We start from the raw sequence: 27,181 nt of genomic DNA, 5'->3' as shown, positions 1-27,181 counted from the left end.
ATTTTGTAGACTCACACTTAACATCCAAGCGAAAGAGCCCAGGTAACCCAGCCTCCCCTAACTCAGATTCGGGAGACTGGGATCAGGGGGGTCCGGTCAGCCAGTCCTACCCTAACCACAAACGAGGAGCCCGCCGGGTGCCGCCTGCAAATAGTTGGCACGTCCGGCCGGTGCGGAGTATGGGTGCCCGTGGTACCAGCGCTGCCAGGGCTCTGCTCCGTCCACGAGGGCTGAGCCACCGGCGGGGCCGCCCCGGGCTGAGCCACCGCGCCCGGGACCCGCGCCTAACGAGCGCACCGGGCACGGCCGGCGGCCGCGGTAGCGCCGGGAGCCGGCCCGACCGGCCCGCTACGGCCCCAGGCCCGCAGCCCGGCACCGCGGGAGCCCCGGCACCGCCGGACGCGGGCCCGGGCGGTTGCCACCGGTCGCCGGGGTTGCCCTTCGCGTCCCGGCCCTGCAGGCCCGGCCGCGTGGAAAGCCGATCCCGGCAGGGCCGTCCCGAGTGCCGCTCGCTCTCAGACCTTGGCGGGGCCGGGCCGAGCCGGGCCGGACCGCCGGCAGCCGCTCGGCTCGGCCGGGCCCAGCGGGGCTGCGGGCGCTGTGTGCACGGCGGGAGGGACCGAGCGGGTCAGCGCGGCGCGGAGGGCGGGGATAACCCCGTGGTGGCCGTCACGTGGAGCAGATGAAAGGGAAGCGGCTTGGCAGGGCGGAGAGGAGCCGGGGCGAGGGAAGGGGAGCGCGGCAGCGAGGAGCGGGGCGCAGCGCGGCGGGAGGGCCGCTGCCATGGGACGCTGACCGGCCCGGGACCCCGGCCCCGGAGCTGGAGCCGCTCGGGAGAGATGCGCGGCGGCGGGGCGCCGCTTCCTCCCGCCGCGCGATGAGGGGCTGCGGGGCCGGCGCGGCGCTGCCCGTGCCGCCGCTGCCGCCGCCTCTGCTGCTGCTCGGGGTGCTGCTGGCCGCGGCGCCGGGCGCGGCGCTGGGCAAGGAGACGGCGTTCGTGGAGGTGGTGCTCTTCGAGTCCAGCCCCAGCGGCGACTACACCACCTACACCACGGGGCTGCAGGGCCGCTTCTCCCGCGCGGGGGCCACGCTGAGCGCCGAAGGCGAGATCGTGCAGGTGAGCGCGGCCGGGGGGCGCCGCCTGCCCCAAGATGGCTCCGCGGGCCCGGCACCTGCGGCACAAAGCGCGGCCGGGCCCGCCGCCCCACGTGCGCCGCGCGGCCCGGGACGCGGTGACAGATGCGCGCCCGCGCACAAAGGCCCAGCGCCGGCCTCGCCTCGCCGGGCCGCCGCGCTTTGACAGCCGGGCGCGCGGCGCGGGCTCCGCGCGGCGGGAGCGGGCGGAGCCGCGGCCGCCTCACCGCGCGGGCTCCGCGCCGCTCGCCCGCCGCCGGGCGCGGGGCCGGCGGGCGGAGGCGGGGCCGCCCGGGCGGCTCCTGCCGCTGCCGGGGCTGTGCGGGGCCGCTCCGCTCTGGGGGGGCCGGGCTGGAAACGCCGCGGCATGGTGGGGTCTGCGCCCCGGGCTGTGCCGGGGTTGGCCGCTCCGCGGCCGGCGGCGCACGGAGCCGGAGCCGGCGCTGCGGCGCTCGGGTCCCTGGAGCCGGGCTCCCACCGCGGAGCGCTTCGCGCGGAGCTGGGCTTGACTTGCTCAGCGGAGAAATGGTTCTCGTCTCTGAACGCGGCTATGCTTTGCTCTCACTGAAACTCTCGAAGTGATTATCTTATTCCTTTGTAGTTGCCTGTAATTGCTGACTTTATTTTTTCCCCTTTTGGCTAAGTAGAGAAAAATTACTTGAGTGGTGTTTTAGTAAGTTTGACTGTTAAGCAAGTGCCAATAGCAGTCTTTATTTCTTTTTAACTGTTAAGCAAGTGCCAATAGCAATCTTTATTTCTCTTTAACAGCTCTATGGGGTTGGTTTGTTTGCATTCCATATATGTATGCATATGTACACATACATACACATGTAAAGATACATACAAAACTTACAAGAATCTAGCTGGTAGCAAGTAGGTTATAGAAACAACTGTTAAAGCCCTACAAAAAAAATACTATTAAAATAACTCTTTTTAAAGTAATGAGTACTGCTTATGAATGATTGATATTTCAAAACAGTTTCAGCTGGGATGATTTCTTATAAAAGTTCTCTTGAAAGCAGAAGAGTTGTGAAGCCAAATTGCTGATGTAAGGTAATTTTTCAGAGAAAAGAAGGATGGACCCATTAAGTTATAATTATGACATTTAGAAGAGGTGGTGCTAGTAGGGGCTGGAACTGACATGAACATTTTTTTAACCTTTTAGTGCTTTTTCATTTTAAGACTTAATAGTGTCTTTGGGGCCAGGCAGGAGACTTCAAAGGTTCCTTTTGTGTCAGGTGTTAGTATTAAGAACAGAACATAGGCCATTTATTGAGGTCATACTTTCTTGGTGACTAAGTAAAAGTGGAGAAAAAATAAACTGTTCTGTTAAGACTCAGATTTGCACAACTTGAAACAAGGGTATTAAACAGACTTTGGCAGGCCTTACTGTTTGTAACATCACCTGTCTGCTTCCTGTTCATGCCTGAATAGACAGCACTCCAAATAGGAAAAACTACAGCAAAAGCCACATGATGTGGCAAATTTTTTAGAGGAATTTATCACTCAAAAATTTATTTGCTTTTTCATCTGGATGCATGCTAAATAACATATGCCATGGGCAGGTTTGGAGGTTTTTGTTTGATGAGCTGTGTGTGCTGCTCTTTTTTTCAGAGGAGAGAACCTGGCAGATTCTGTTCCAGAGCAGCTAGACTGAGTGCTGTCAGTTGTTTCCACTGCTGGGGTTTTAGATTGCATATAACATCTCTTGTTGGTGTCCTGCTTCCTCTATCTCATCCTGAAAGAGAGTTTATTAGAGCCAAAATTGATCAAGATTTTCACAGCATTTTCTTGGCTCCTTTTTTTCAGCTGGGCTGTATTTTTGTAGAACATTTTGAATCTGCTGTTCTGGATCATTATTTAAAGTTCACTGTGAGGTTTAGAAAGGGCTCATGAAGCTGTTGCCACTCAGAACCTGTTCAGCAGCAGCCAGTTGTACATCAGTCAGTGAAGCAAGCTCTTCTTGGCCCCAGCCCCTTTGTCAGTGCACACAGCTCTTTCAAGAATAAGATGCATTTTTCTTTAAGATGAAATATTAGAAGTTCTTGAAAATCAGGCACACATTAAAGAATGGATCAAAGGAATTGTGGTTTTGGGACTACACAAAGGCTTACTTTTGTTTATGTTAATAGCATCAATTACTCATTGGTCTTGAAAGTCTGAACAAAAAAACCCCAACCTTAAGAAACAATGCACTTTCAGCTTTTGATAGGTCATACATCCACTCCTGAACTGGTTATTGGTCAGATTCCTATCCAGTAGTGGTGTGCTATTATATTGTTTCTCAAGTTATTGTGAATGAATCTTATTAGGGTCAAGTGTCTCCCCAGAATAACTCTTCAGAGAGATGAAATGTTCATATGCCTTCTTTCATGTGGCCACAGTTTGTATTCAGCAAAGTCATCCTTATGTTGCTGTGTCAGCTGGTCCTTAAACTGCTCGAAAGTCTAACCATTTTGGTGGTGTCTGGCATACTGGAATATCCCTTGTTTCTTGGGGCAGTATACTGGCCATTGATACGGGCAAGAGATTGGAAGTTGCAGATGTTTGGTTAGAGAGTGACTGTGAAAACCAGACTTTGTTGAAACCTCTAAAATGATATATTGCTTTGAAACAAATTATGACTGGAGAACTCCCTATGGTTGAAACTTCTCGTACCATGCAGGGCAAAAGTTCAGATGTAGTCTTGTCTCAAGCTCAGTGTTACATGGCCACAGACTGACAGTGCTTGGACAGTAAAAATCCATTTGATTTGACTAGCAGTGGCTTTATTGCTCAGAGTGAGATTATGTATCTTAATCTTGCAACTGGAGAGATCCTGTTCCTGCTCCTTGTTCAGCTTGATAGCTAAACTGTGGAGCATCTAATGTTGTGTTTCTTCTAAAGTTATGGTTGTGGTTGGAGTGCTCAGGTGAGGTGCTTGGGAAAGAGGATCGAATTTATATGCCTGTGATGTGTCAAAAACTTTAAATGATGTACATTCATCATTTAAAGTTTTCTCTCAGTCTTGCTTTTTTTGTATTCCTGCCTTAAGGTACTGCTGAATACAGTAATATGGGTGGATTACTGATATATACAATTTTGGAGAGAAGCAGCATAGAGGAGAGATTTGAGGATATTATGGGTGGTTTTTCTTGTGCAACAAATGTTTGTGTTTTGGTTGGTTTGTTTCTGCTTGGAAGCCTCAGCAGGGAAATGATGAACTTTATGTAGCCATTGAACTGGACAGTGTGTAGATGATGTAACAATCTCCACTTACATGTGTTTTTTGTGCTTAAAAGGTAACAGTCTGTGGAGAACAAGCATAACTCAGTGCTTTAAGCTCCAGGAAGAAAACAGAAGTGGGACACTTCCCAGCCTCTTGCCTTATACTTCCTAGTAGCAAATTATTGCCCATCTTTCTCTTATAGGATGTGGAGAGGTTTCAAACTGGACTGCAAGACAGTGCCTGTGTATTCCTTCCTTCCTTCCATCTCCCTCCCACCCCTTACTTCAATGGCTTTGAATCTTTCCTCTATTTTTTCCAAATGCAGAAGTTACTAAAGGTTGCAAACTGCACTCTCAAGCGTTGGCAGTTTTTAATGGTGTTGAAAGGAGTGACTTGAAATAGCTGTGCAGATACAAAAGATGTCTAGCCATGATCAGAGGAGGCCAAGTCAAGGGAATGTTTTTGCCCCTTGAAAGTGGAAGACAAAAATACATATTTTTGGGTTTTTTTGGTTGTTCTTTTCTGATCATGCAGGTTAAGTTTCTTCTTGCTGAGTGCCTGAAGGCCCTTCAAAATGAGGAAGTAGAATTATTTGTGGCTTTGAGTCACTGTCTTATTGAATGTTTTCTTTGCTAGTTATCCTCTTAGAATATGAAGGTGCCTGTGATTTGGTTTGTGTTCGTTTCCATACCTGTGAATCTGTGGCTTGCAGTAATGATCCTGAGGACATCGGGCACAATACGTTTATCTGGGCTTCAGGTTGGCTTTGTCAATGTGTCCTCCTTAAAGGAAGCATAATTTGATTTCAAAATAAGAGATCACTTAGGCAAAGACTTGCATGGTTGTTGTACCTTTCTAGAGTGTAGTGCACAGGCAGCTTGCTCACAGCAGAGGTGTTGTCTTGGGCATGATCTCAGGACAGATTTGGTCCAGCTGTTTCTCAGTTTTATCCCTCCCTCTGTCCTTTTTTTTTTAAAGTTTCAAGCATGCTTTATCCTGTTTTGTACTGTGGTGGGTAGTTGAAGACACCTGTCAAGGTGTTTTGTTTAGGTTTTTATGCTCTTGTACTGTTTTGTCTTGACACTGGGTGCTGTCCTCACACCCTGAGCTCCAGCCCAGTCACATCATTGCTGGCTTATTTTTCAAGGAGCTGCCTGTTCTCATTGGCTTCTAGCTGTGACATCATAAATAAGGATGCTTATTTTTTATTCTTCAGCATTGCAATATCTGAGATGTCTCCTAGAATGGTGGGGAAAAGACACAAGAGGGGACTGATCTGAATATGAGTTACCAAATTCAGTGATGAGTTACTAGTTCTGGCGGAAGCTCAGGTGTTTGTGGTCTTTGCACAGAGCTGCAGCAATACCAGAATCCTTCTATTAGAACCCTGTTGTAAGACTAAGGCAGTCTCTTGAAGAAAAGGTGGGAGGCACAGTGTAAGAAAATGCAGTAAAAGATATTAAAGTATGGAGAAGTTACAGTGGAAAGAACAAAAAATGCTGATGTGACCCATTTAGAGGAAGAAGAATAAAGTAGGTTAAGTAAGTAAATAAAAGCAGAAAGCTCACAGCACTGGCTCAATACTCAGACCAACCAGTGCAATTTCTGTACTTCCAAGTAAAAGTGGGGAATCAAGTGGGGAAAATAGTTTGTGGGAGTTCAGATAACTTTTCTGCATATATCTGTATGCTTAGTTAAACTTCTTCACAGATGCTGAAACTCTCTACTCTTGCAAACCTTGCCTTTGGTGGCAGGATGCTGACCACTTCCTTTTCCATGTTCTCCTCTTGCTTGTTTGGGAGGTGGAAGTAGGAAAAAATCCCAGGGAGGAGTGGTACTCAGAAATTGTTCAACACGCATCCATTTGGAGATTTTTTTTTCATTTATATATATTTATTTATGTTTAGACTGGGTCTATGTGACTTCAGTGGTTTATATATAATTACAGCCTACTTCATGGTGTTACCAGCAGTTGTGGCCAGCCATGGCCCATGGGTGGAACTGGTCCCCAGCCCCTTGAGCACCTCAGTGGTCCCTTGCTGGGCAGCACAGCTGCTTCCTCAGTGCTCTCCTGCTGCAGGCCAGAAATGACACCAGCTGAAGTGTGTAGAGGACATAATTCAGTCTGGCAGACTTGGAGGGGAGGAACCTCAGGCAGCTCTACTGCGAGCAGATCTTATAGGAAAGTCTTGAGTAGTTGTATAAAACCATTGATTAGCATACATAGTAATTTTCTTCCAGTTTATACCATCTTGTGGTGGAGTGTGTATTTAAAAAGGCTCCCTTTTTGTATTACAGTCTTCTTGTTCTTGTTTTGGAATTGCAAAGTGAGGCCCTTCTGAACCAAAATAACTTTCAGAAACAGTTTTTCAAAGTATGAATGCTTTCAGGAGGCCAGCATTGGACTGGTTAAAGAAAGATAAGATTTGGATGCAGTAATCTGCTGTATGTTCTACCCAGTTATGTAGGTGGTACAGGTATTTGCATTAATACACTTACTACATTGGAAGTGCTCAATTTAGGAAGCATTAAGTGTTAAATGGTCCATACTATCTCTTGTTTTGGGCATCTGCCCTTCAGCATTCAAATATGTTCAAACCAGAGCGTGTGCCTGCACATAAAAACAGAATGAATGCAAGTTGAATGCTTGGCCTTATTTCTTGTTTCCTTGCTTAGAAGGAGGGCCCTTCACACTCACAGAGATCAGCAAAGGAAAAACAGATTGTTTTCAAACAAAGAAGTGGTTTGAAGTTGTTAAAACAGCAACAGAAGATTCATGTTAAGAAAAATAGTAGTCATATTTTCTGCATTTTTCTTGACTGCTTGGCACAGAGGTGACCAGGGAAGTGTGATCGTGCGGATACCTAGCTGAGACTCCCAAAATTTGCACTTGGCTGCAGTTATGCCATTGGTGAAGCTGTGCTTACACTAGGCTTGAGCAGTAGTGCTCAGGAAAACAGGCCTCTGGTGACTTGGGGTATTCTCTTCACAGTGGTGGACTGCTTTCATTCATTTTTTTGAATTTCCTTTTCATGCTGCTTAGAGACTTATGTTGTTGCACTTGGCTTTAAGATGAAGAGCCAGTTTACAAAGGTTGATTAGGTGCCTGTTATGTTCCAGACACAAGTACAACCTTAAATATGCAGCTTAATATATGCAGACTCTCTAGGCTTCCCAGACACGTTACTTGGGGCATTAATGTGAGGATTTTGGTTGTTTTCTAAAGCTGATGGCCAGCTTAAGCTTTCTGTTGGTTTCCTTGAGCTTAAGCTGCTTTATTATTTTGCATAATTTTCAGTAGTAAAGCAAATGGCAGAATTGCTGAGGAGGTGAGTGGCAGATTTCAGAGTCTGCAGTCATGGTTTGAGTACAACTGTTTAATTAGCTGTACAGGCATGCATGTTGCAAGTATGTGCCTCCTACTGTGAATTTATTGCATGTGCTTGGTAAGCAACTTTCAAATACTTCTGATTGTAGTGTTAGAAAAATTGCTTTTAATTCGGAAAAGAGCCTAGTTTGTGCCAAGATCTGTTTTCCTACTTTGAGGCTTTTGATGCTTGCCTGCTTTAAAAAAAATATACACAATAAAAAGTGGCTTGTGTGGCTGTGAAAAATCCTTCTCCTCTACTTTATCCATTCTATTCTGCCTCTCCTCCCCCAAGCAGAAGAGGCTCAAATCATATTTGCAGTTGAGTTTACCTTTGGAACTTCAAGTTTTGAGCTTTTAAACTGTCTACTTTGATGACACATTAAGAAATGTACTTTTGAAGGCCTGAATTGGAAATGCAGAAGGTATTCTGTTTGGATTTTTTACACTGATGGGTCAATTTCACAATTCTGTGGTTCATGGAGAAGAACCTCATTTAAAGGCTGTGAAGTTTTAAAAAAATTATTTTCTTCACAGAGGCTGTCTTTGAAGTTTTATAGACTTGTTTGGGTTTGGATAAATGGTGGCACTCTTAATTGAGCCTTGATCAGGAACAACAGCAACAGTAATAATACTGTGTCTCATAGATAAAACATCAATATTCTATATACAGCATGCTAGTTGTGTGCACGAGTGTTTTCTGTTTGTGCTGCATGAGGTTTAACCTGTGCTTGCTGGCTTTGGAGGTTAGGATATGCAATGCTGCCCTTTTCTTAGGCACACTGGGTTTTCTCCTGAGGCAGTCTCTAAAGGTGTGTGTGATATAATAGGGAAAGGTATTGGTTACCATTCCAGGATTGTATTTTAATAGGTCCAGCATACTTTCTCATACCTGATTTGTATTTATTTAGAAACCTTTTAGAGCAGATGCTGTCTTGCCTGCTGTGAGAGTAAAGAGCAGATGAACACTTTAGGATCTGGATGCCAAGCTGGCAGATATCCTGGGTGATGTGTAGCAGGGCTGGGAGCAAGAAATGAACTCTTGAAAGAGTGCCAAGGGATGCTGCTGAGTTCAGTATTTAAGAGGAGCCAAGGTGTGGAGACCTCTTTTTGCTCAGAGACAAGGTATCCCCAGTCTGGTAGCAAACAGTGTTTTGCCTCCTTAAAAGATGCTAGCTTTTACAACCCAAAACTGCATCTGAAGAAAAGACATTGTGACTAGTTAATATAAAATAACTTCCAAAATATGATTGTATTTTGGTTTTCCACAACTTTATTTGTGAAAGCTACTCTTGCCAGAGTTCCCCCTGCCCCCATTCAGAGCTGTCAGGGATAGTCTTTTGGGTTTGGATACTGGGAATTGACAGTTTTTTCTACAGTGAAATAACATGACTATAGTTGCAGATTGGGGTAAACTTCTTACACCAGAGCTGAATTATCCTCAAATAATAAAAGTCAAATGAAGTGGTCTGCTATCCTGTTGTCTACCACTCCTGTTATCTTCAGGCAACTGTGGGAAGGTGATTTGAAATCTCTCTGGACAGCTTTAGTGTTGAACATAGATCCCTGATGTGGAATAGTCACCAAAACCTATGCACACGTGTATGTGTGAGGTATGCAGTACAAACAGAATTCTCTGTTTCCAAAAGCTGTGTTAAGTTTTGTCTCAGGGGCTTGGATAGGAGCTTTCCTGGAGCCCAGAGACATCCCAGCCTTGGAAGCTGTATAGGAAGAAGCTACTGTCCTTTTCAGTAAAAGGGCTGAAGTGTCCTGAAAGAGTTAAGCTTTACTTAGCTCACTCATAAGGTATTTAATATCCTTATTAAACTCAACTGCTGGTTCACTTTTTTTTCCTCTTCTTATGCTGAATAAAATTTCTTGAAGAGTTGAGCCTTTGCCTCTCAGATCAGAGGCTCACATGTTGAAGCTGGCAGTGCTAGAGGCTAGTTCCTATCTGTGTGACAGCATTTTTAATTTAACAGGACCGGCTTTGATGTTCTTGAATATTTATAGGCAGCTTCAGATCACTCCAGTGTGTATTCTTTTTAATTGGAGCAGAAGTTCTTCCTCACACAACAAAATTTCTTTCCCTCTGTCTACTCTTTGGTCTCTTTTGGATTTGTATACATCAGAGTGGTTTTATGTTACAGAAATATTGCTTAAATACTTAAAGAGGGGAACCACTTGATTTCCTTTCTAGTTCCTGCAGCTTGGGGGTTGTCCAGTAACTGGATGGTTGCTCCTTGTTTGAGCCTTGCTACAGACACATTGTAAAAGAGATAGATGCAGTAAAATAGAGTTTGAGCAAAACCCACTTACAGTGAATCCTTCTCCATTACCTGTGTGAACTCAGGTGGGTTTGCAGTGGCTCAGACCTGGAGCACCCTCAGGAATCACAGAAATGTTTGTCACAGACCCTAAGGAAGGAGCAGGTTGTGGTGTGAAGAGGAACTGAAAACTTAGGATTTGGCTTTTGGTAGGATCTGATCAGAAATTACGGAATAAAATTTTAGAAGGAAATTGCCACTCGGATCATTTGACTTGAATGAAACTTTGACCAGACTTGGGTAGGAGTGTTAAAAAAAATGAGCTTTCATTCAAGTTTTAACCCATCTCAGGCTTCTTTGCCTCAGTGCTTCCCTGCTCCCCTGGCAGGGGGCTGCTCAGAGCTGGCACTGTAATTTAAGAAACAGAGGTGTGGGGTTTGGGCACTTCAGATACCTGAGGCTTTGGTGTCCTAGACCTCGTGATTTGAACTTTTACCTTGATGGTGCCACAGGAGGCAGAATGTGTGTCATAAGAAAATGTTCCTTCAGCTTCTGCTGTGGGCTTCTCTTTTCCTCCTTCCCCTGCCATGTTGCCCTTCTGTTGTATCCTCTTGCCCTGTGTTGTGGATGTCATGTGGATTCCCTTATTACTGATGTCCTGACCCATAGAAACTTTGCCATGGCCAACTGGGACAGCAAAGCAATGGCATTTTTTCCCTGGAACTTCTCTGTGTGGATGCTGGTAGTCCAGGCAGATTCCTGTATCCTGCTCTGCTGCACTCACTGTTTGTTGTGAAGTTCTATATGCTTTGTGTTGCAGGATGATCTTCTAGGTAAACTTGGAATGTTGAAGTAGCGGATTTTTTTGTGTATTTTTTGTGTATTATTTTGTGTATTATTTTGAATGGTTTCACTTAGTAAAAAATTCTGTCTTTCAGTGATGGTAATTTGTTTTAATGCATGGCCTACAGAGGAAAGGGTCTCTGGGTTTTGACATTTCTGTTGTAGATGTACTTCTCTGTTGGTACAGCCTTTTCTAGTTCAGCAAGTGAAATCAATGTCGCTGCCTGGGTAGATAAATAGCCCTGGAAATAAAGGAGGAAAGTGCTTGCTTTCTATTTGACATAAGCAGTTTGCTCAAAGAGTAAGGCTTCTCTTGCTACAGACATTCAGCAGGGAAATAGAGACCTGTAGCTTACTAATGTAGCAGTGAGCGTTTCTGAAATATGCCACTAAGCAGAACTCTGTAATACACAAAATTAGAGAAAGAACTGGATGGCTGCTGGAGTGCTATTCCAGTGCTTGTGTCTAGGGATGGGTGGATGTGATAGTGACTTCATTTTTCCTTAGTTCCTGCCTCCAAACTGTTGTTAACAAAGGTAATTTTGCTTCTTCATACATACCCTGAAATATCCGTGTGGGACAGGCAAATTTATCACCTGTGAAATACTCCATGCTTCTGTCTCTGGGCAGATTTCTCCAACAACCACAAGATGTGCTAGGGGAGTCCTACATTAGATATCAGGGAAAAAAATTCACACAGGGGGTTGTAAAGCATTGGAATAGACTGCCTAGTGCAAGTGGTGGTGTCACTGTCTCTGGAATTATTCAAAAACGTGTGGATGTGGCCTTTGAGGGCATGGTTTAGTGATGAACATGGTGGCATTGGATTTGATCTTAATAATGGTTCTGTGATTCCCTCTGTCAGTGTGCTTTTGTCTTAGTAGGAAGTAACAGACAGTAGCATACATCTAGTTAAATGTTATTGCAATGAGAATTTTTGCAAATCAAATTACTTTTCCGTCCTTAAGTTGCACTTGGCTTAGAATTCAAATTGGTGAAGCTGGGAAAATATTTGCTACCTGTGTAAGTGATAAAGCATACTGGGTGGTAAGGATATTGCTAGCAAATAACCTCATAGATAAAGATATTTGTCAGACCAGATAGCACTACTTAAGCTGAATTTTATATATATATATTTAGCAGTTGTACTATCCAAGTACTGGTGAATGTTGAAATCTTGTCAGTATAAACATATTCCAGGTAAAATGAGTTCTACAGTCTTTAGAACAGAATACACAAACTGATGCAATCTGTTCTTGAGGCAACAGAATTTTGACCTAGGTTAGGACTAGTCCAGGTAGGAACAACTGAGAAAAGTAATAGGAATCTGAGTATCTGTCAAGGGAAAGTTGTGGGGCAGGGAACTTGAATTTTTTATAGCATTCTTGCCAGGAAAAAAAAAGCTTGGAACAGCAAATAAAAGATGCTCAGAAGAACAAGAGAGAAGTTGAACAAGCCTTAGAAGAAAGCCATCCTAAAGCAGTTGCTGGGGTATAGCACACTGCAAACACTGCCCAGCTGGAGAATATCCTCTAGCACTTCCTCTGCCTCTAGAGGCATGGTGGTTATGGCTGCTCTGCTTTAAGGAATGGTTCATGAACTATATGATAGAGGAATTTAATCTTTGTATCAGCATGATAATGTGGCATATTCATGCCCAACTGCAGGGCTCCATTTCTCAGCAGAGAATAACATTTCTTAGTCTGAAAAAGAATCTCTACATGAATGCACTGATTTTTGCTGTTTGTGTTATATGGAATTAACATTACAGACTGTGCCTCTGGAAGGCGGATTTGGTTTATTTACCTTTCCAAGCTGAGACAGCTGCTAGAAGAATATAATTTTTAAAAACCCAATATATATTTAGAGATAAGGCAATTTACATTAAAAATTCTCTTTTTAGAGTAATTTCAGGCATTTCCAGTGCTTCTTCAGCTTAATTTTTAAGGATACAGCATACATTTATAATTGTGTAATAACCTTCAAAGCAATTAAGAATGTGCTGTTTGACTGGCACTTTATGGGTACCTGTGTTTTTTGGTTTGGTTTGGTTTTTTTACTGTCCATTTAGAAACCTGTTGTGACATGTCCTTGCAGATGCTGAGGGATGACTGCTAACAGTGAATGAAGCAAATTATTGGAAGCATGAACAAAATGGGTTAGAGCAAAACATATGCCCTGCTTTGCAACAGGTGGGCAGATGCTGCCTAACTGAAATGCTAGAAAAGATTGCTTTGAAATCATGCATGTTTTAGGGAGATATTTACATTTTCTGTTGATGGCCTGTTCCTGTCTCTCATTAGCTGATGGGGAATTGATCTCTGATGTTAAGACTCCAGGATTATATTTCTAGTACTTAGGCAGGTCTTGGGTTATTCAGTGGGTGAATAAACTTCATTCAGGGTGTTTAAAATTTGGCAGCTAATCCTGGCAGAGCAGCAGCTCTCCCCTGCTGTCCTACAGGTTGCTTTTCCAAGCCCGTGTTGTTGCTCTCTAGAGTGGATGGAGAGGAGTGGGGAGCAGCTTCTGGAAGGGCTCTGATGTTGGAAAAAAATTTGGTTTGCCCTCTGATTTCTTTCCTGGTACCTTTTTCTTGCCTTTGAATTCTTACTTTCTGAATGCTTTTAGTTCCTGTGTGAATTCTCAGGGCACTACCAGGGAAACACACAACTGTTTCTGAACTTCAAAGTGAAAATTATTTGCAAGAGAATTTATAAAAGTTCATGATCCTAAAGTTTCAACCCCACTCTTCTATAATAACTAAGGAAAGAATTATATTAACCTCTAACTAATTCAGAGTTAATCTTTGTGTAGCTGAATTTCTCTTCTCATCTCTATTTGAGGGTAGAGAAGGAAGCTTTGGTTTGTTCTGAAATGTGATTGGTTTAGTCCTGCAGTTGGAGGTATTTGTGAAAAGCTCTGTTATATCTAGCCACACAAGTGCAGTAAAAGAGAATTAAATTAGAAAAAGAAAAAAATTTCTTATATGTGGTGCTCCTTAAGTGTTATTTTTAATATGTCTTATCTCTGGTCCCTTGACATGGACCAGGTCTCAAAGACACTGAAAGGAAAGGCCAGAGTGGTGTAGAATCTTGGAATTCCCAGCCCAGCCCTGCAGGGTCTGTTAAAATAATCACTGGTGCCTGAGTTGTGGTTATCCTTCAGGACAATTTTATAGGTGGCACTATTTCTGTCATGTTCTGATATTTCATCGTGAAATTACTCACAGATGGGTTGCAGGCAGAGAAACTAGGGTTGGTATTTTTTATCTCAAGAGACCTTACCTTTCTTGAAGAAAGCTAATTAGTAGTGCTCTGGAAATCACTTCAGTGCCCTTCTTAGGGTCAAAATTAGGGATCCGACAGAGAGAATTAAGGTGCAAGTAAGCAGATCCAAAAGTTGGCTATTCAGGCATGTCTCAAAGTTCCAGGATTTACTTTATTTTTGCTCTAATATTGCCCAAAAAAGATAGGTCATGCTTGAATAGTTGCAGCAGTGTGCTAGTCTGGTAAATAATATTCTACTTTTGTAGTCCATATAGCAGAATCCTGAAAACTTGTCATCAACTTCATTTTATAGTATATTTTGTGATAAGAAGTGTTTGCCAATCACCCCAGCCTGCCTGCCCAAAGCCAAATGAAGTTTCTGAAACTGTAGTGTGAGATTTTAAGCTGCTGGATTGATTGAAGAAGATGTCTCTAGATTGAAAATGAGAAAGGCAGAGCTTCATTTTTCCCTCAAATAAATATCAGAACAATCATTTAACTTTCAAAATATGATTTAATGGCTCTTGCAGGCCTGACACATCCCCTTGCATCAACCACTTGTGCAAAAATATTAATATAAAGTTAATACTTCTTCCGGGTAATAGTGATCTGTTATCAAATATTTTGTATTCTGTCCCATCTTCCAGTTCAGCACTGGGAAGGACTGGGCGTGACAGCTGACCTTGAGCACTGTGTTGGACATTCTGCCACAGGCACTGCTGCATGACATCGAAATTCCCAGTGACACATTTCCCTTGGAGCTGTCAATTGCTGCACCAAAGTTTTGCAAACAGCCACAGCTGTGTTTTCACGGTACAGCTCAACTGAGTTCTCTCTGCTTTATCAGTCTGGGAAGCCTGCTGTTGTGATTTGCCCAAGCTGTTTCCATAGTCTTTGGAAAAAAAAGAATTGGAATTTTGGGTCTCCTGTCTATATGTAGAGTTTGTGGTGACTCCTCAGGCTCTGCTGCTGAGTGATGCAGCTGTTGCAAATATTAGCCAGTAGTAGTGAAGTAATGCAGCACCTAGAATATTGAATATTTTGAGTGGGAATTTCAGAAACCTGAATAATGTAGAACTAGCTGTTATTTCTGTATATTCTGGTGTGAGTTTCTTAACCACGTTTTGTAGAGGCATTCAATGAAGGAGCTATTCAGGCAGCCATATGAATAATATATATTGGGGATACTTTTTAGCCAGTTTCAGGTTTGCACAGAATCGTTTGACAGGTAACTTTTCAACTTGCATTCAAATAAGAAGTTTTTCTAAGTTGTAACCTCTCTAATTTTTTAACCCTTATTCCATTTTTCCAGCCTGTATACTGAGACAGGTCTTGTAGAAAATTGATAATGAAATTAACAACTTTATCACATTAAATGCTCACAGTAAGTCATAATTTTACAGGTTCTCTTCAGTTCTGGCTGTTCTTAACTTTGAAAACACAGAGAGGTCAGAAGAAATAGGTCATGGGCTGGATTTTAAAGATTCCTAAGAGTTTTAGGAGAAGAACTCAAGACTGTTCTTGTATTCAGCAAAATCAGGTCTGAGTCAAAAGCACTTGGCTATATCCCATTGCCTTGCACTCCCAAAGTATGTGTGTGTGACACACACACCAGTTTTATTGCTAGTGTTTCCCACACATGCACCCCTGACTTTCCTAATGGTAATTCTGTCCTGCTCTCAGAGCTTTTGGGACCACCTTGAAATGAGTGAGACTGCTGAAAAGAACGGAGAAGAGAAATTGTAATGCCTACGGACAGAAGGAAATATGGGAACGCAGTTATTTACTGTGGCAAATCCCAAATCCTTATTACCAAAGCTGTCATAATGGTGGTGCTGCTGCTGTGGCAGTGCTGCAGCAGACACTATTTTATTTTATCCTTCAGAGGAAGGGACTTACCTTTATATGCCTGCAGCACTCTCCAAAGGAACCCCTTCTCCATTCTGCAGATACAAGATAACATTTGACAAAGCAATGAGGAGTTGAATCTATTTGAGCTTTTGTTCTCTGTGTTGGTAACAGAGGTGCAGTTATTTGAAATATCAGCTAGATGTGTGAGGGGGAAGAAAAATTCAGAACTAAAATACCCAAACTAAAACTGCTGCAATATCTTGCCCTCTGTTGTCATGTGGATGAAGGCAGAACATTTACCAGGTTTTTAGTGTTTTAATTACAGATGAGCCTTGGTAAAGAAGATGTAGCTGCAGTTTGAGTGTAGCCTTGTACAAATTAGACAATCTGCGATATAAGAAATAAAGTAAAGAATAAAAACATTATTAGAAAAATGGCATGGAAAGCCTCACTGCAAGCAAGAGTCTTGTTTTTAATTAGTAGGCAAGTTCTGTTGTTTAATAACCAAGCAAAAAGAAGCTTGAATACAGTAAATCCCAATGATTTTTGCAGATTCTGTAATTGAAACATATGAGTACGTATGCTTTAGTATATATGCTGATGTCGGACAAAATGAAGTGGCTTGTTTGAAATCAAAGTTCACCCATCTTCTGTTAATGTAAAGATGAGTGCCTTTCCCTGGATCTGTGTGTTGGTGGAAGGTGGGTTGTAAGTGTTTGTGTACAGTTGTGAGCCATCTGAGCCTGAAGCAAAATTGGGACCCCAGGGAAGAGGAGGGGAGTGGTGGGCAGTGGCCCATTCATTGTGTGCTCTGAGTGGTAGGGAAATAACTGCTGAGTGTGGAAACTCAAACTTCATGAGGAACTTTGGAACAAAAGTAGTTTAAATTGGTCCCATTTTTACTTTAAGAACAGAACACTGAGTGTCTACCTTTACAGCTGTCTCTCAGCATAAAGACAGCCGGGCTATTTTCATATTTTCTGCAAAGACTTCTTTGAGGTTTCATTTGTTAGGAAACCTGTGCTTCAGCTTGTCACTACTGTGAGAAGGGGTGGGAGGCCAAGGGAAGCATTTAGTTTACTGGAGTTTGCTGCATTTGTGGGTTCCTTTGGCCTGACTTCAGAAGGTATTTAGATGGTTATAGCTGACTTGACATTACTGAAGAGAAATGATGTCTTCTAGCTGTTTAAACAAATTCATAATATGTTATGGAAAGTATCTGTGTGGTATTAGGAAAAAATTATTTACTTTGAGGATGATGAGGCACTGGCACAGCTTGCTCAGAGAAGCTGTGGATGCCCCATTCAGCTTGGATGGGGCTTGGAGTAACCTGGTCTGATGGAAGGTGTCCCAGCCATGGCAGGAGATTGGAATGAGATGAGCTTCAAATTCCCTTCCAAGCCAAACCATCCTGTGATTCTATGGCTCTCATAAATTGATTTTTTGAATCCTAATTTTTCTGACCTCTTCCTCACCTCCAAAACAAGAGGGAGGGGAAATGGGAAGGTGACTATTGGCATGTCACTTTTTAGTTAAGTCATGAACACATCATAATGTTTAGGCTCCTGGTCAAGTTTTTTTTTCTTTACACAGAAATCCCTTGCTGAGGGCAGGGATATTGGGTACTTAAGAGTTAAATAATCTTGCTTTGGAAGCAGCTGAACAGTTTACACTCCTTGCTGGGCTGTACAAAAATACTTTTCCTTTGAAGTACTCGGAGGAGCGGCTGAGGGTAAAACCTGGAATGGGGTTGTAGCTAGCAGGCTGCAGTGGGCTTAGCTTGGAGCAGGCAGCTGCCTGCAACTGCAGTCTGAGATGGCAGAAAGGGTCAGGGTTTATTTCAGATTTGCCATCACTGTCCCAGTGTGAAGGCTTTCTTCCTGAAATTCTTCAAATGCTATTTCGTTCTTATAAATTTTTGGATCAGGACACATTGCGAGAAATAAAGATTAAAAATATCCTTTCCCATAAAGGCGTGAGAAATACAGGGGTCCTGCTGGAAGATCCTTGACTGCTTCTGATGTGATCTGGTAGTGAAGTGCATCCTGCTGCTGTCTGGGATGAGAAGGATTCACTTCTGCTGAGTGCTGTAAAACAAGTCACACTCCAGTCTGGAAAGAGCTTTCCAAAGCTGGCTAGAACCTGTGAAATCTCCAGCCTGATGTTCCACCTTAGCCAAGCTGAGCTCTCAGTGCAGCAGGAGCTGACAGGAGAATGACAGTAGGGGCACTTGCCCCAAATGGAGGAAACTGAGCCATGATGTTTGTAAGAAAAGCCTTGGGTTAGCAGCACTGCACAGTGGGGAGCTGTGTATCCTCTGCTGTCAGAACTGTGCATGGCACTGCTGGGTACTCTCCTGGAGAGCAAACCTTGCCATGGGCAAAGCCTGGTGCACTCTGGCTCTGCTACACCTGCTGTCTCCTGCCAGGACCAGCAGTGGAACTGGACACACTGAAGTTGCTCCCTGGTTTTCTAGGGCAACGCTCTGTCTCTTGCCAGATTATTAATCCAAGATTAATAATCTCTTGTTACACATTTTTTGGGGAGATGCCATTACATGAAATTGAGGAAAACAAATTTCCTTCTAGCAATGCCACTAAAGGGACAATCAAAAGCAATTTCCCCAATAGCTAATGAGGGGTAAAATTAAAATACATGGCTATATCTATTGAAGAGACTATGATGGTAGTGCTGCAGGTCAGATCTCCAAATTTCAAGGTAGAGTTATCTATAATAATAATAGTAATAATAGTGATGATGTCCTTTCATCTTTAATAATTTAAAAATCAGACATTTGGCTGTTGGTAGGATCTCTGTGTTTCTTTCCCTGCTGCTCTGTCACTGAATCTTCAGCTTTCTACCTCTGCCTTTTTTTTTTTTTTTCTTTTTTTTTCTTTTTGAACAACAAAAGTGTCAAGAATTTAGTTGCTAAAATAGGCAGCATTTTCCTCTAGGGTTTCTTCTGTTGCTTTGCCCAGCTGAAAGGATAACCATAAGCTGTCAGGGTCATCTATTCTTTAAGAGGAGCAAGCTGCAGGCTGGCAGGAGGGCACAGGCAGGCTGCCCACATGTTGTTGCAGTGGCTGTGTGCAGGCTGTGTGTTCTGTGTGTCTGTGCTCCGGGATCACAGGGCACACATGCCGGTTCAGTGTGTTCACAAAGCTGCTCTTGGACAGGAATGGGTGCTGCTGCCTTTTCCAAAACTGTGCAGGCAAAGCAGATATTATCAGGGCTGGCCCTGGGGCATAAAATAGAAAGATCAAAGGAAGTGGCAGCAGCACACAGAGGCTCTTCAAAGCCTGAGTAAGGGAGGATTGATAGAGAAAAGGAGAATGCTCTTGCTGATGTAATCACAGCCTGTGAGACAGGTTGTTTTTTTTTTTTTCCCTTAATTTAAACAAAGGCACAAAGACAGTCCTTGTTTGTTTAGAGAGGTGAAACATGTGCCACAGAGATAGAGCAGGGATACCTCAGTATATAGAAGGTTTTCATGAGTAGTGTGGAGCTCAAACATTTTGAAGTGTCTGCAAAGTTGCAGTTTGTCTTGTTTTACTTTGCACAACTTCTGCATGTGGTATTTTCTCACTTGTGGTGTCCATGTGGAATGAAGTAGGAAAATGGCAAAGAAAGGAATGCTTCCTTTCAGGCTGCCGTCCTTATTAAAATGGAAGCTTATTTTGTTTTCTCTTGAGAGTGCTGGTTAAAAAATTCATGGATTTGTATGAAAAGAAGTTAAGCACAGGCAAGGTGGAGTTGGAGGGGAAGTGATAAACCAGATCCACTGTCAAGAAGCACAGGCTTGTTCAGGCACAAGCTGTGAATTGGAAAGAAACAGTTCTTCCCCTTTATCTGTGGAAAGGGGGAAGAAGAGGTGAGACTTTACTGGAACAGATGTGCAGGGGTGGAGGGAGTTTTCAATCTTCTCTGTTACAGACTTCACTTTATATGCTACAGCTGCAGAAGTGTTTCTGAACCTTCATTTTGCTTATAAAAGTCCCACCTTTATAATTCAAAGGGAACCTTGTGAAATTGTGACCTAGAGCATGGTAGTCCAGCTTTTCCACCCAAAGCTGTGCCTTTATGCTGTATGGTAAACGACCTGAGCTAGCAAAGTCTGAAATCCAAAAGTTACATGAAGACATGACTGAAAGCCTGAATGAGTAACTACTAACAGAAAGGCAATGCATATCAATTAATATATTTGCACTGATTTTTACATGTGTGGAGCTCAGGCAGGACAAGCTCTTTGTATAGACTGGAGGTCCATGGGAGGGAGAGGCTGTCCCTCTGTCTGTCTTTGGGAAGCTCTTAACTCCAAAATTTAAAATCGGCTTCACCATTTTGCATTGCTTCACTTATTGATTGTTTTAGAAGAAAGATCTAATGGGATTATCTCAGTCCCAAAATGTTTTCCAGGATGCCAGAGATCAAAGTGGTTGTTTCTGCTGGCAAAATCTACAGCTTTCCTTCCCCTGTAGGTCTGAGACCATTTGCAGTGCAGTTCAGATTAGTACACAAGATTGTGGTTCCCTGAAGTTTCTAAATCTATCATGAGGGAAAAGTGACTGCCTATATTGTTAAGTTTAATGCCTTTTTCTGGGGTCAAAGCTACATTTATAATCTGCTGAATCAGTTTATTACCTTAACAAGGCAAGCAGTAATGTCCCTGCTGAAAAAGGGATTCATCCTCTTTGTTGTGGAGTATGTGGGATGATACTGGCATTCTTGTGTTGCCTCATGTGGAAATTTCTAAATTTTGCTGGTCAGCATCAAAACGTTTTCTCTTCACCCTCCTGCATGTCTCTTCTGCAGTGCTGCTTCTACAGATGTGTGTGATTTGATACTTGACACTAATAGAAAGTGCTTCAATACACTTAAAATACTCTGATTTTGGTTTCTACTTAGCAAACCTTCAGGCACCAGGAAATTTGCACATCTTACAGAGCTTTGAGATGAGCTCTGACATGTACTTGTGTTAGTGCTGCAGGCACTTTCCCCTCACCATACACAGAGGATAGAGAAAAATTCTGGGATGGGACTCCTAGCAGTTACCATGGCTTTCTGCTTTAAAATACATTCTTTTTGGAAATCCCACCCAGATATATGAAGGACAGACTGTTCCAGTCTGTTGTAGAGGGCAGTTAATAAAGCAAAGGTTTCTCTCCCCATAGAATAGGGTAAATTGATGGGTTCTGCCATCAGTGTGGCATCCCCATTCTTTGCTTCTAGTGAGCAACAGAAGGAAAAAAAAAAAAAAAGATATTTTAGCTGATTTCATGTATGCCCTACTGAGTTTGTGCAGCCACTTCTGCTGCCAGCAGTTATCTGTGGCCTTTCGATTCATGCAGCCAAGTGAATTAACACAACTGCCATCCTGAGTTAACCAAAAAAGTTCCTCTGCTCCAGTGACTCTGGCAGAAACCAGTAGCAGATACTTGTGAAGGAATGTAAGATTAGAGCAAGCATATGGTGAGAATTCTGCAGTACATGCTTCCAGGCTCTGCCAGCTTGTGGCTTAGGTCTTTCCATAAGGATCAAGTTCTACAGGAGAGCCCTTGATGGGTTTTTCTTTCCTATTTTTTTCCAGTCCATTACTTTATGTGTTGTCTAAATTTGAGAGCACCTAGGGAAGATCTGTTTTGGTTTTGGGGGTTGCTGCACACTGTGACACTGTACTTTATTTTCTAAGAGCAGTGGAGTCCACATTGCTGTGTGTAGTGTAGGAGGTGTAGAACAGCAGTTTTATTGGCATGTCTGACAGGTACCTACTTCCATTGCTCATTAACAAGATTGGGGGGAAGACAACTAAATCTCCAGAATTTTTCTCATTCTCTTACTCTTCATTGTGATTTTTTTTTTTTTTGAGCTGCAGGGGAAAAACGTTGCCAGGAAGTAATTGTTCTTTCTGTCTCTTCCTAATTCTGTGCAGCAGCTGCCTTGTCTTTAGCTGCTATTAATGGTCAGAGCTTTGTGAACAAAGGAGCATAAGGCTGATGTAACTTCTTCCTCTGTTAGACATTCCCTCTGAAGCCATCTTTTGTCTTGATGGTCCTATTGTAGCCATTCATATACTGATGAATGAACAGGAAGCTGATGATGATAGTGAGCAGATGAGTTTGATCATGAACAGGTTTTACTCAGACTCCAGCCTGAGGGAGTATATATAGGAACAGAGCTGTAGAACTGTCAGCTACTATGTCTGATTTGTTCATTCAGATTTTCTTTTGTGTAAGAAACTAGAAAAGGTTGTTAATCTAAGAGGAAATGTGCTAACTTTTTATAGAGAACAATAGTATTACAGGTAGAAATAAAGTAATTCTGTCTGTTGCCTCATCATACAAAGATAAGTTTACTTGAATGGCTATATTTTTTGGGGGAGATTGTGATTTCTTGAGCTAGAATGACTGTTTCAAGACTGCTAGTAAATACTTTGCTGTACTGTTAGCTACCTGAAAGAGGCTGCATGTTGTGTGGCAGTCAGTGAAGCATCCTAACCATGGCTTTTCCAGCACAGATGTTTTTCTGTTATGGCCTTTGGTGATTGTGATATATATTAGCTTTCTATAGATAGATAAACTATTCTCAAAATGCCTGATGGAATGGACTCTTACATTTATTTTTAAAAATGAACACCAATTCAGTGTTATTTAAATACTACAGACAAAATTAGAGGTTCCCCAGCAGTGGAGGGCAAAGATGAGCCTGTGAGTGTGGTTGTTCTTTTCATAATGCCTAGCCTTTCCTGTTTGTTTTTGTGATTCGGCAGAGATTCCATGACTTTGTTTTTATTTCTGTGTCTGCCACATTTTCTGCTTTCCCATTGTTGAATGTGCCTTTTATGGACCTTGGTTAAAGGGATTCTCCCAAGTCACAGCTGTATGTACAGCAGGTTATCAGTGCTGATCTCAGTTAATTGTAATACAAACTGGAGCTATGCACCAGGAAGGACAAAGAAGCATCATAAAAAGCTTCTCAAAATTGTGGCTAAGATTTCTTTCCCTTCTTAAGAATAAAGGGTATTCTGAAAACCTTGTCCTTACACTGAAAATTTCATGGGATGTTGCAATTAGCAGGAAAGGTAAGAGGGCAAATTATCAGAGAGCAAAGCAGAAGACTTGGTGAGCACCATTGGGCTCTAAGAGCTTGAATGCTGCATATAAAAGTGCAGTGCATCATAAAAGTGGAAGAGGAGAGTAGATAATGGAGCAGATGGGTCACAAGCTATGGATCATCTGAGTCATGTAACAGTGTGACATTCATTGAAAAAGATCTGAATTTTAGCAGTTTGGAAAAGAGGCTGTTAACAAGAGACTTTGAATAAAGTCTGATGTCAAGACGTGATTAAGGAAAAAAATATTGGTTGTTTTTGCACTATGATTATCAGAGCATTCTCAGTGAAATTCACAAAACAGCTTTACAGTAAAGCGAAATAAAGTAGATTTAAAAAACAGTAGGTTGTGTTTCTTGCTGTAGGATGGTGTAAAAGCCATAAGCATGTGTGTCATTCCAAAGGAATTAGGTAAAAACATGGAACATAGATGTATTGCTTACTTAAACACAATATTTGGGTGAAATCTCAGCTCTGGAGGTCTTAATTGCTGATAGCCATAATTAAGAGGCTGTATCTAAAGCATAAACATTCCTTATTTTTCCTGCTTTTCATATTCTCTGAATTTCTGTACTTAGCAACTGTTGGGGATAGGTTACTGTGCTGTTTGGATTTTTGGTCACACCCTGCATGGCTGCTTTTGACTTGCCCAACATTGCATAGGAGTCCTGTGGCAGAGGAAGCAATCCCTCTGTTGGGAAGCATTCATCTGCTTTAACCACAACACTGTATTTTCTTTTCTCATAGTATCTTACCTCATTCCCTGCACTGTCCAAACTTCCTGACATGTGAGGGGAATGTCCTGCAGAGGTTCACCCCACACTGCTGTGTTTTTGGAGTGCAGTTTACAGCATTCATTTCCCAATCACTGAGGCATACCTCAGTGTTGAGGTGTGCCAGCAGGAGATACACAGCACTACACCCAAGCCAATAGGCTTGACTGGATTTATTAGCATGGGTTGTGTGCCAGGCTGGAGGAGTTGGATGAGAGAAAAAAGGGGCAGCATGGGGTGGGAGTGAAATGGTGAAGGGCTGGTCTTGAAGAGAGGAGAATTGAGGCAATAGATTAGTGACCATATGAAGGAGGAATCATCTGGAAGAGATGGAAAAAGGAGGAGGAACTTCTGATGTATCCTGAAATACAGCACAAGCACCTGAAATTTAAGGTTGAATTGGGCCCATTATTTTAATTATGGCAAAAATTTAACTTTAGAAATTTCTGGTACCTGTTGTGCTGTAATATGATAAGTATGTATATTAAAATTTCTCAGAAAAAGCTGAGAAAACATGTTTTGGTTTCCTGTTCTGTAAAACAGTTCACTTTTTGTAGTTTTTTTATTCAAAGTGGAATTTGATTTTGTTCTTAGATCAGGAATAAACTCCTTGTAATGAAAAGCGAGTGCATCAGGAATCCAGAATTCCAGAAACTTCCATTATTGTTCGTTTGACTTTAAATAACATTAATTGAATCCTTCAGGCACCAAGTGCTAAGTTCCTACAAGTGCCTTTGATAAATTAAAAAGAGCAAAGAAGTGATAATTAGTTGGGTGCGGAATAATTCCGATTCTTGTTCAAGATGTCAAAGCACAGGCTGTGAGCAGGGAGTGCAACTGGCCATCAAGTCAACTTTTGATCTGACCAAGACTTATGAATTATGCACTGGACTGAGTTGTGGAGCCTGTGTTACATTTAAGCTGGTTATTTCCTGTTGCAAAACAAAACAAATTAGGCCTGAAAGAGGCAGGATGGATTTCAGAGTGTGTGGAATGGAAATGTTTGCAGAGACCAGTTCAGCAATGTGCAACGTTAGAACCAAGCACAGCTTTTGATTTTCAAGTCATTCTCTCTACTGGGAGCATTCTTCAGTGGTGACTCAGGGTAGAGCTAATCTCACTCAAAATGGTTGCCAGTTGCCACTTGGAACAATAGGACCGAAGCCACAGGCTGCCATCAGGTGGTAGATTTTAAGAAGGGCGATTTTTCCCCAGTGGATTTAAGTGCTTTCTGTCTGGTGATATGAAAGATTGCAATGTGCACTGAATTCTTGTAATGGAAAGTGTTGAAGCAGTGCATTACTCATTGCTTTGCCTGAAATGGAGAACCCAGCGCAGCAGGTATTTTTCTTCTGTGGAAAAACCCAAATGTTAAACCGTAATATGTTTTCAGGAAGAACTCTTGGCGCCTGATTTACATACTGACCTGTACTTCTTTTAAAGTTCTCAGTTCCTCTCTGGGCAGGGGCATCTCACCTTCCAGTAAAGGAGATTGTGTTCTTTTGTCACATCCTGTTCTAGAGCCTTGTCTTGTGTACCCACAGAAGTGACTTTGGCTTGTATTTGACCTGTATTTCCACAGAGATTGTGCTGATTGGAGCTGACAGAGAAGTGCACATAAAACTAGGTGTGATGTTTGGATTTTGTCAGAAAACATGCAAAGCAGGTGCAGATTATGAAGGGTATCGTGGAAGTAATTTCTTGAAAACTTGATGCTGGAGAAAGCGAGGCAGTTTGGAAGCAAACAGTACCTATTTGGAGACCTCTGCTTTCCCTTTTGGGTCCTTGCCCTCTAAAAGTTACCTAACACATTAAAATGTTTTCATGTGGGCAGAAGCTATAAGTTGAGTACAATCCATTGAAGTAATTTGGGTTATCAGATGAAAGGAAGGTCAAATGATAAGTTTTGGAGAGGAAAGCTTGGAACAGAATGTGGGGAAACAGGGATATGAGAAGGCATGTGACAGCTGGAGTTGGAAACAACTTCTGTAAACTTTACTGGTTTGTGTATTGGTCCAGAATGGCTTATAAAAGGTAAAGATCTGACCAAAAGGCAAACTTTGAGAAACAATTTAAGATGAACACTACCTTCAGATTGTAAACTGTCACAAAGATTTTCTTAGAACATTTTTTCGTTGTTGCAGTGTAAGCTAAAGTTAAATGTAGAGACCAGGAGAGGCTTTGTACTTTATGACAAAATTCAACACAAGAATATGATCATTTTTCTCAAGTCAGCTATTTATAAGCTTAGTAATCTTAAAAGTTAAGCTTCACAGAAATCTTTGCAAAGGTAAGAAGTAAGGGGAGGTGTCCAAAATATTCTGACTAATAGCAGCATAACAAAGAAGTAATGAAGACCCATAATACCCATAGCTGATTCCAATATTTTTCTTTCTCTAATATCTTGAGAGAGAGATGTGTGAAGGGATTTGCAGTCGACTTGGTCAGAACTGGGTGATTTATGGCAGAGGAATGAGGAAAGACTGAACAGAGTATGTAGCACAGGTACTTTCATATCAAGACAGAGCAGTAAATAGTATTCCTTAGAAATAATTAATGCAGTGTGGGAGGAGCAGCTGGGGGAGAATGTGGAGAAGAAGAGTGGGTGCTGGCAAGTCTGGTCTGGGCAGTGAGAGCAGGCACTGCTGGAATCCCACCTCTGCTGGACCTGTGCCTCAGGGCATGCTGCGAGCTCTGGGAAACAAAATCCTTACTCCATCACTGAGTTGAGAGCACTCTGAGGTGGAGGTTTGTTTGTCTCCATCACATCACTCTGAAAGACACAAAATCAGTGTTCTAGTTCAGGCTGTTCAATTTTCATCATATTCAAAAACTTTAAAGAGCATCTTGTGCAACACAGGCTGAAGGAACTTTTCTATTGGCCAGAGATAGTATGCTTCATAGACTCTTGAAAGAGTGTATGTGTAAATATTCAAACATCACTTGAATATTTCCATACTAAACTGAGAAACAGAGTTGATCTTTAGGCTATGAGCTATTACATTTCAGCCTTGAAAAAACTCTTTTTCATGCTGACTAAAGCTGACTGTGTCACTGATCTGTCTTTTCCTTCCCTAATGGTACTTCCAGGCTGACTTGCAGTCAAGGGTAGTTATCAAGAATTTTCTAAATATTAAAACCTTTTTTACTGACAGCTTTTTTTTTGTATTGCAACCCAGAGGATTTGTTCAAACCATGTAGCTTTGGTGCCATTTGAATTAGCACTCAGGCTGCCACTGTGCTGACAGCAACTGAAACTTCATGCTCCAAAACACACGCTCAAGAAGTGTGTCTGTTCATCCTTAGCAGATGCCAGCTGCTTCCCTTCTTTGTTTTGGGGAAGATACTGGGCGTGATGTGGGAG

General features: G+C 42.6%; 1 protein-coding gene across 5 annotated transcripts in view; it reads left to right on the top strand.

Annotated features, from left to right (window-relative positions):
- The first annotated feature begins 651 nt into the window (after positions 1 to 651).
- The window catches only part of ZNRF3 (zinc and ring finger 3), a 66,565-nt gene continuing 40,035 nt past the window's right edge, over positions 652 to 27,181 (top strand). The window contains exon 1 of one of the 5 annotated variants that reach the window (XM_085593161.1): positions 652 to 1,117. In XM_085593161.1, coding sequence (XP_085449287.1) covers positions 683 to 1,117 — 435 coding nt within the window. In that variant the 5' untranslated portion in view covers positions 652 to 682. Of the gene's footprint in view, positions 1,118 to 1,499 lie in introns of those variants that run through there. The other 4 variants (XM_085593160.1, XM_021544737.4, XM_085593163.1 and 1 more) reach the window with 4 other exon arrangements.

This window comes from Lonchura striata, chromosome 15 (genome assembly GCF_050655825.1).
Source record: "Lonchura striata isolate lonStrDom1 chromosome 15, ASM5065582v1, whole genome shotgun sequence".
NCBI lineage: Eukaryota > Metazoa > Chordata > Aves > Passeriformes > Estrildidae > Lonchura > Lonchura striata.
The sequence above is the reverse complement of the archived record's forward strand: the minus strand, read 5'-3'. Positions and strand labels throughout refer to the sequence as shown.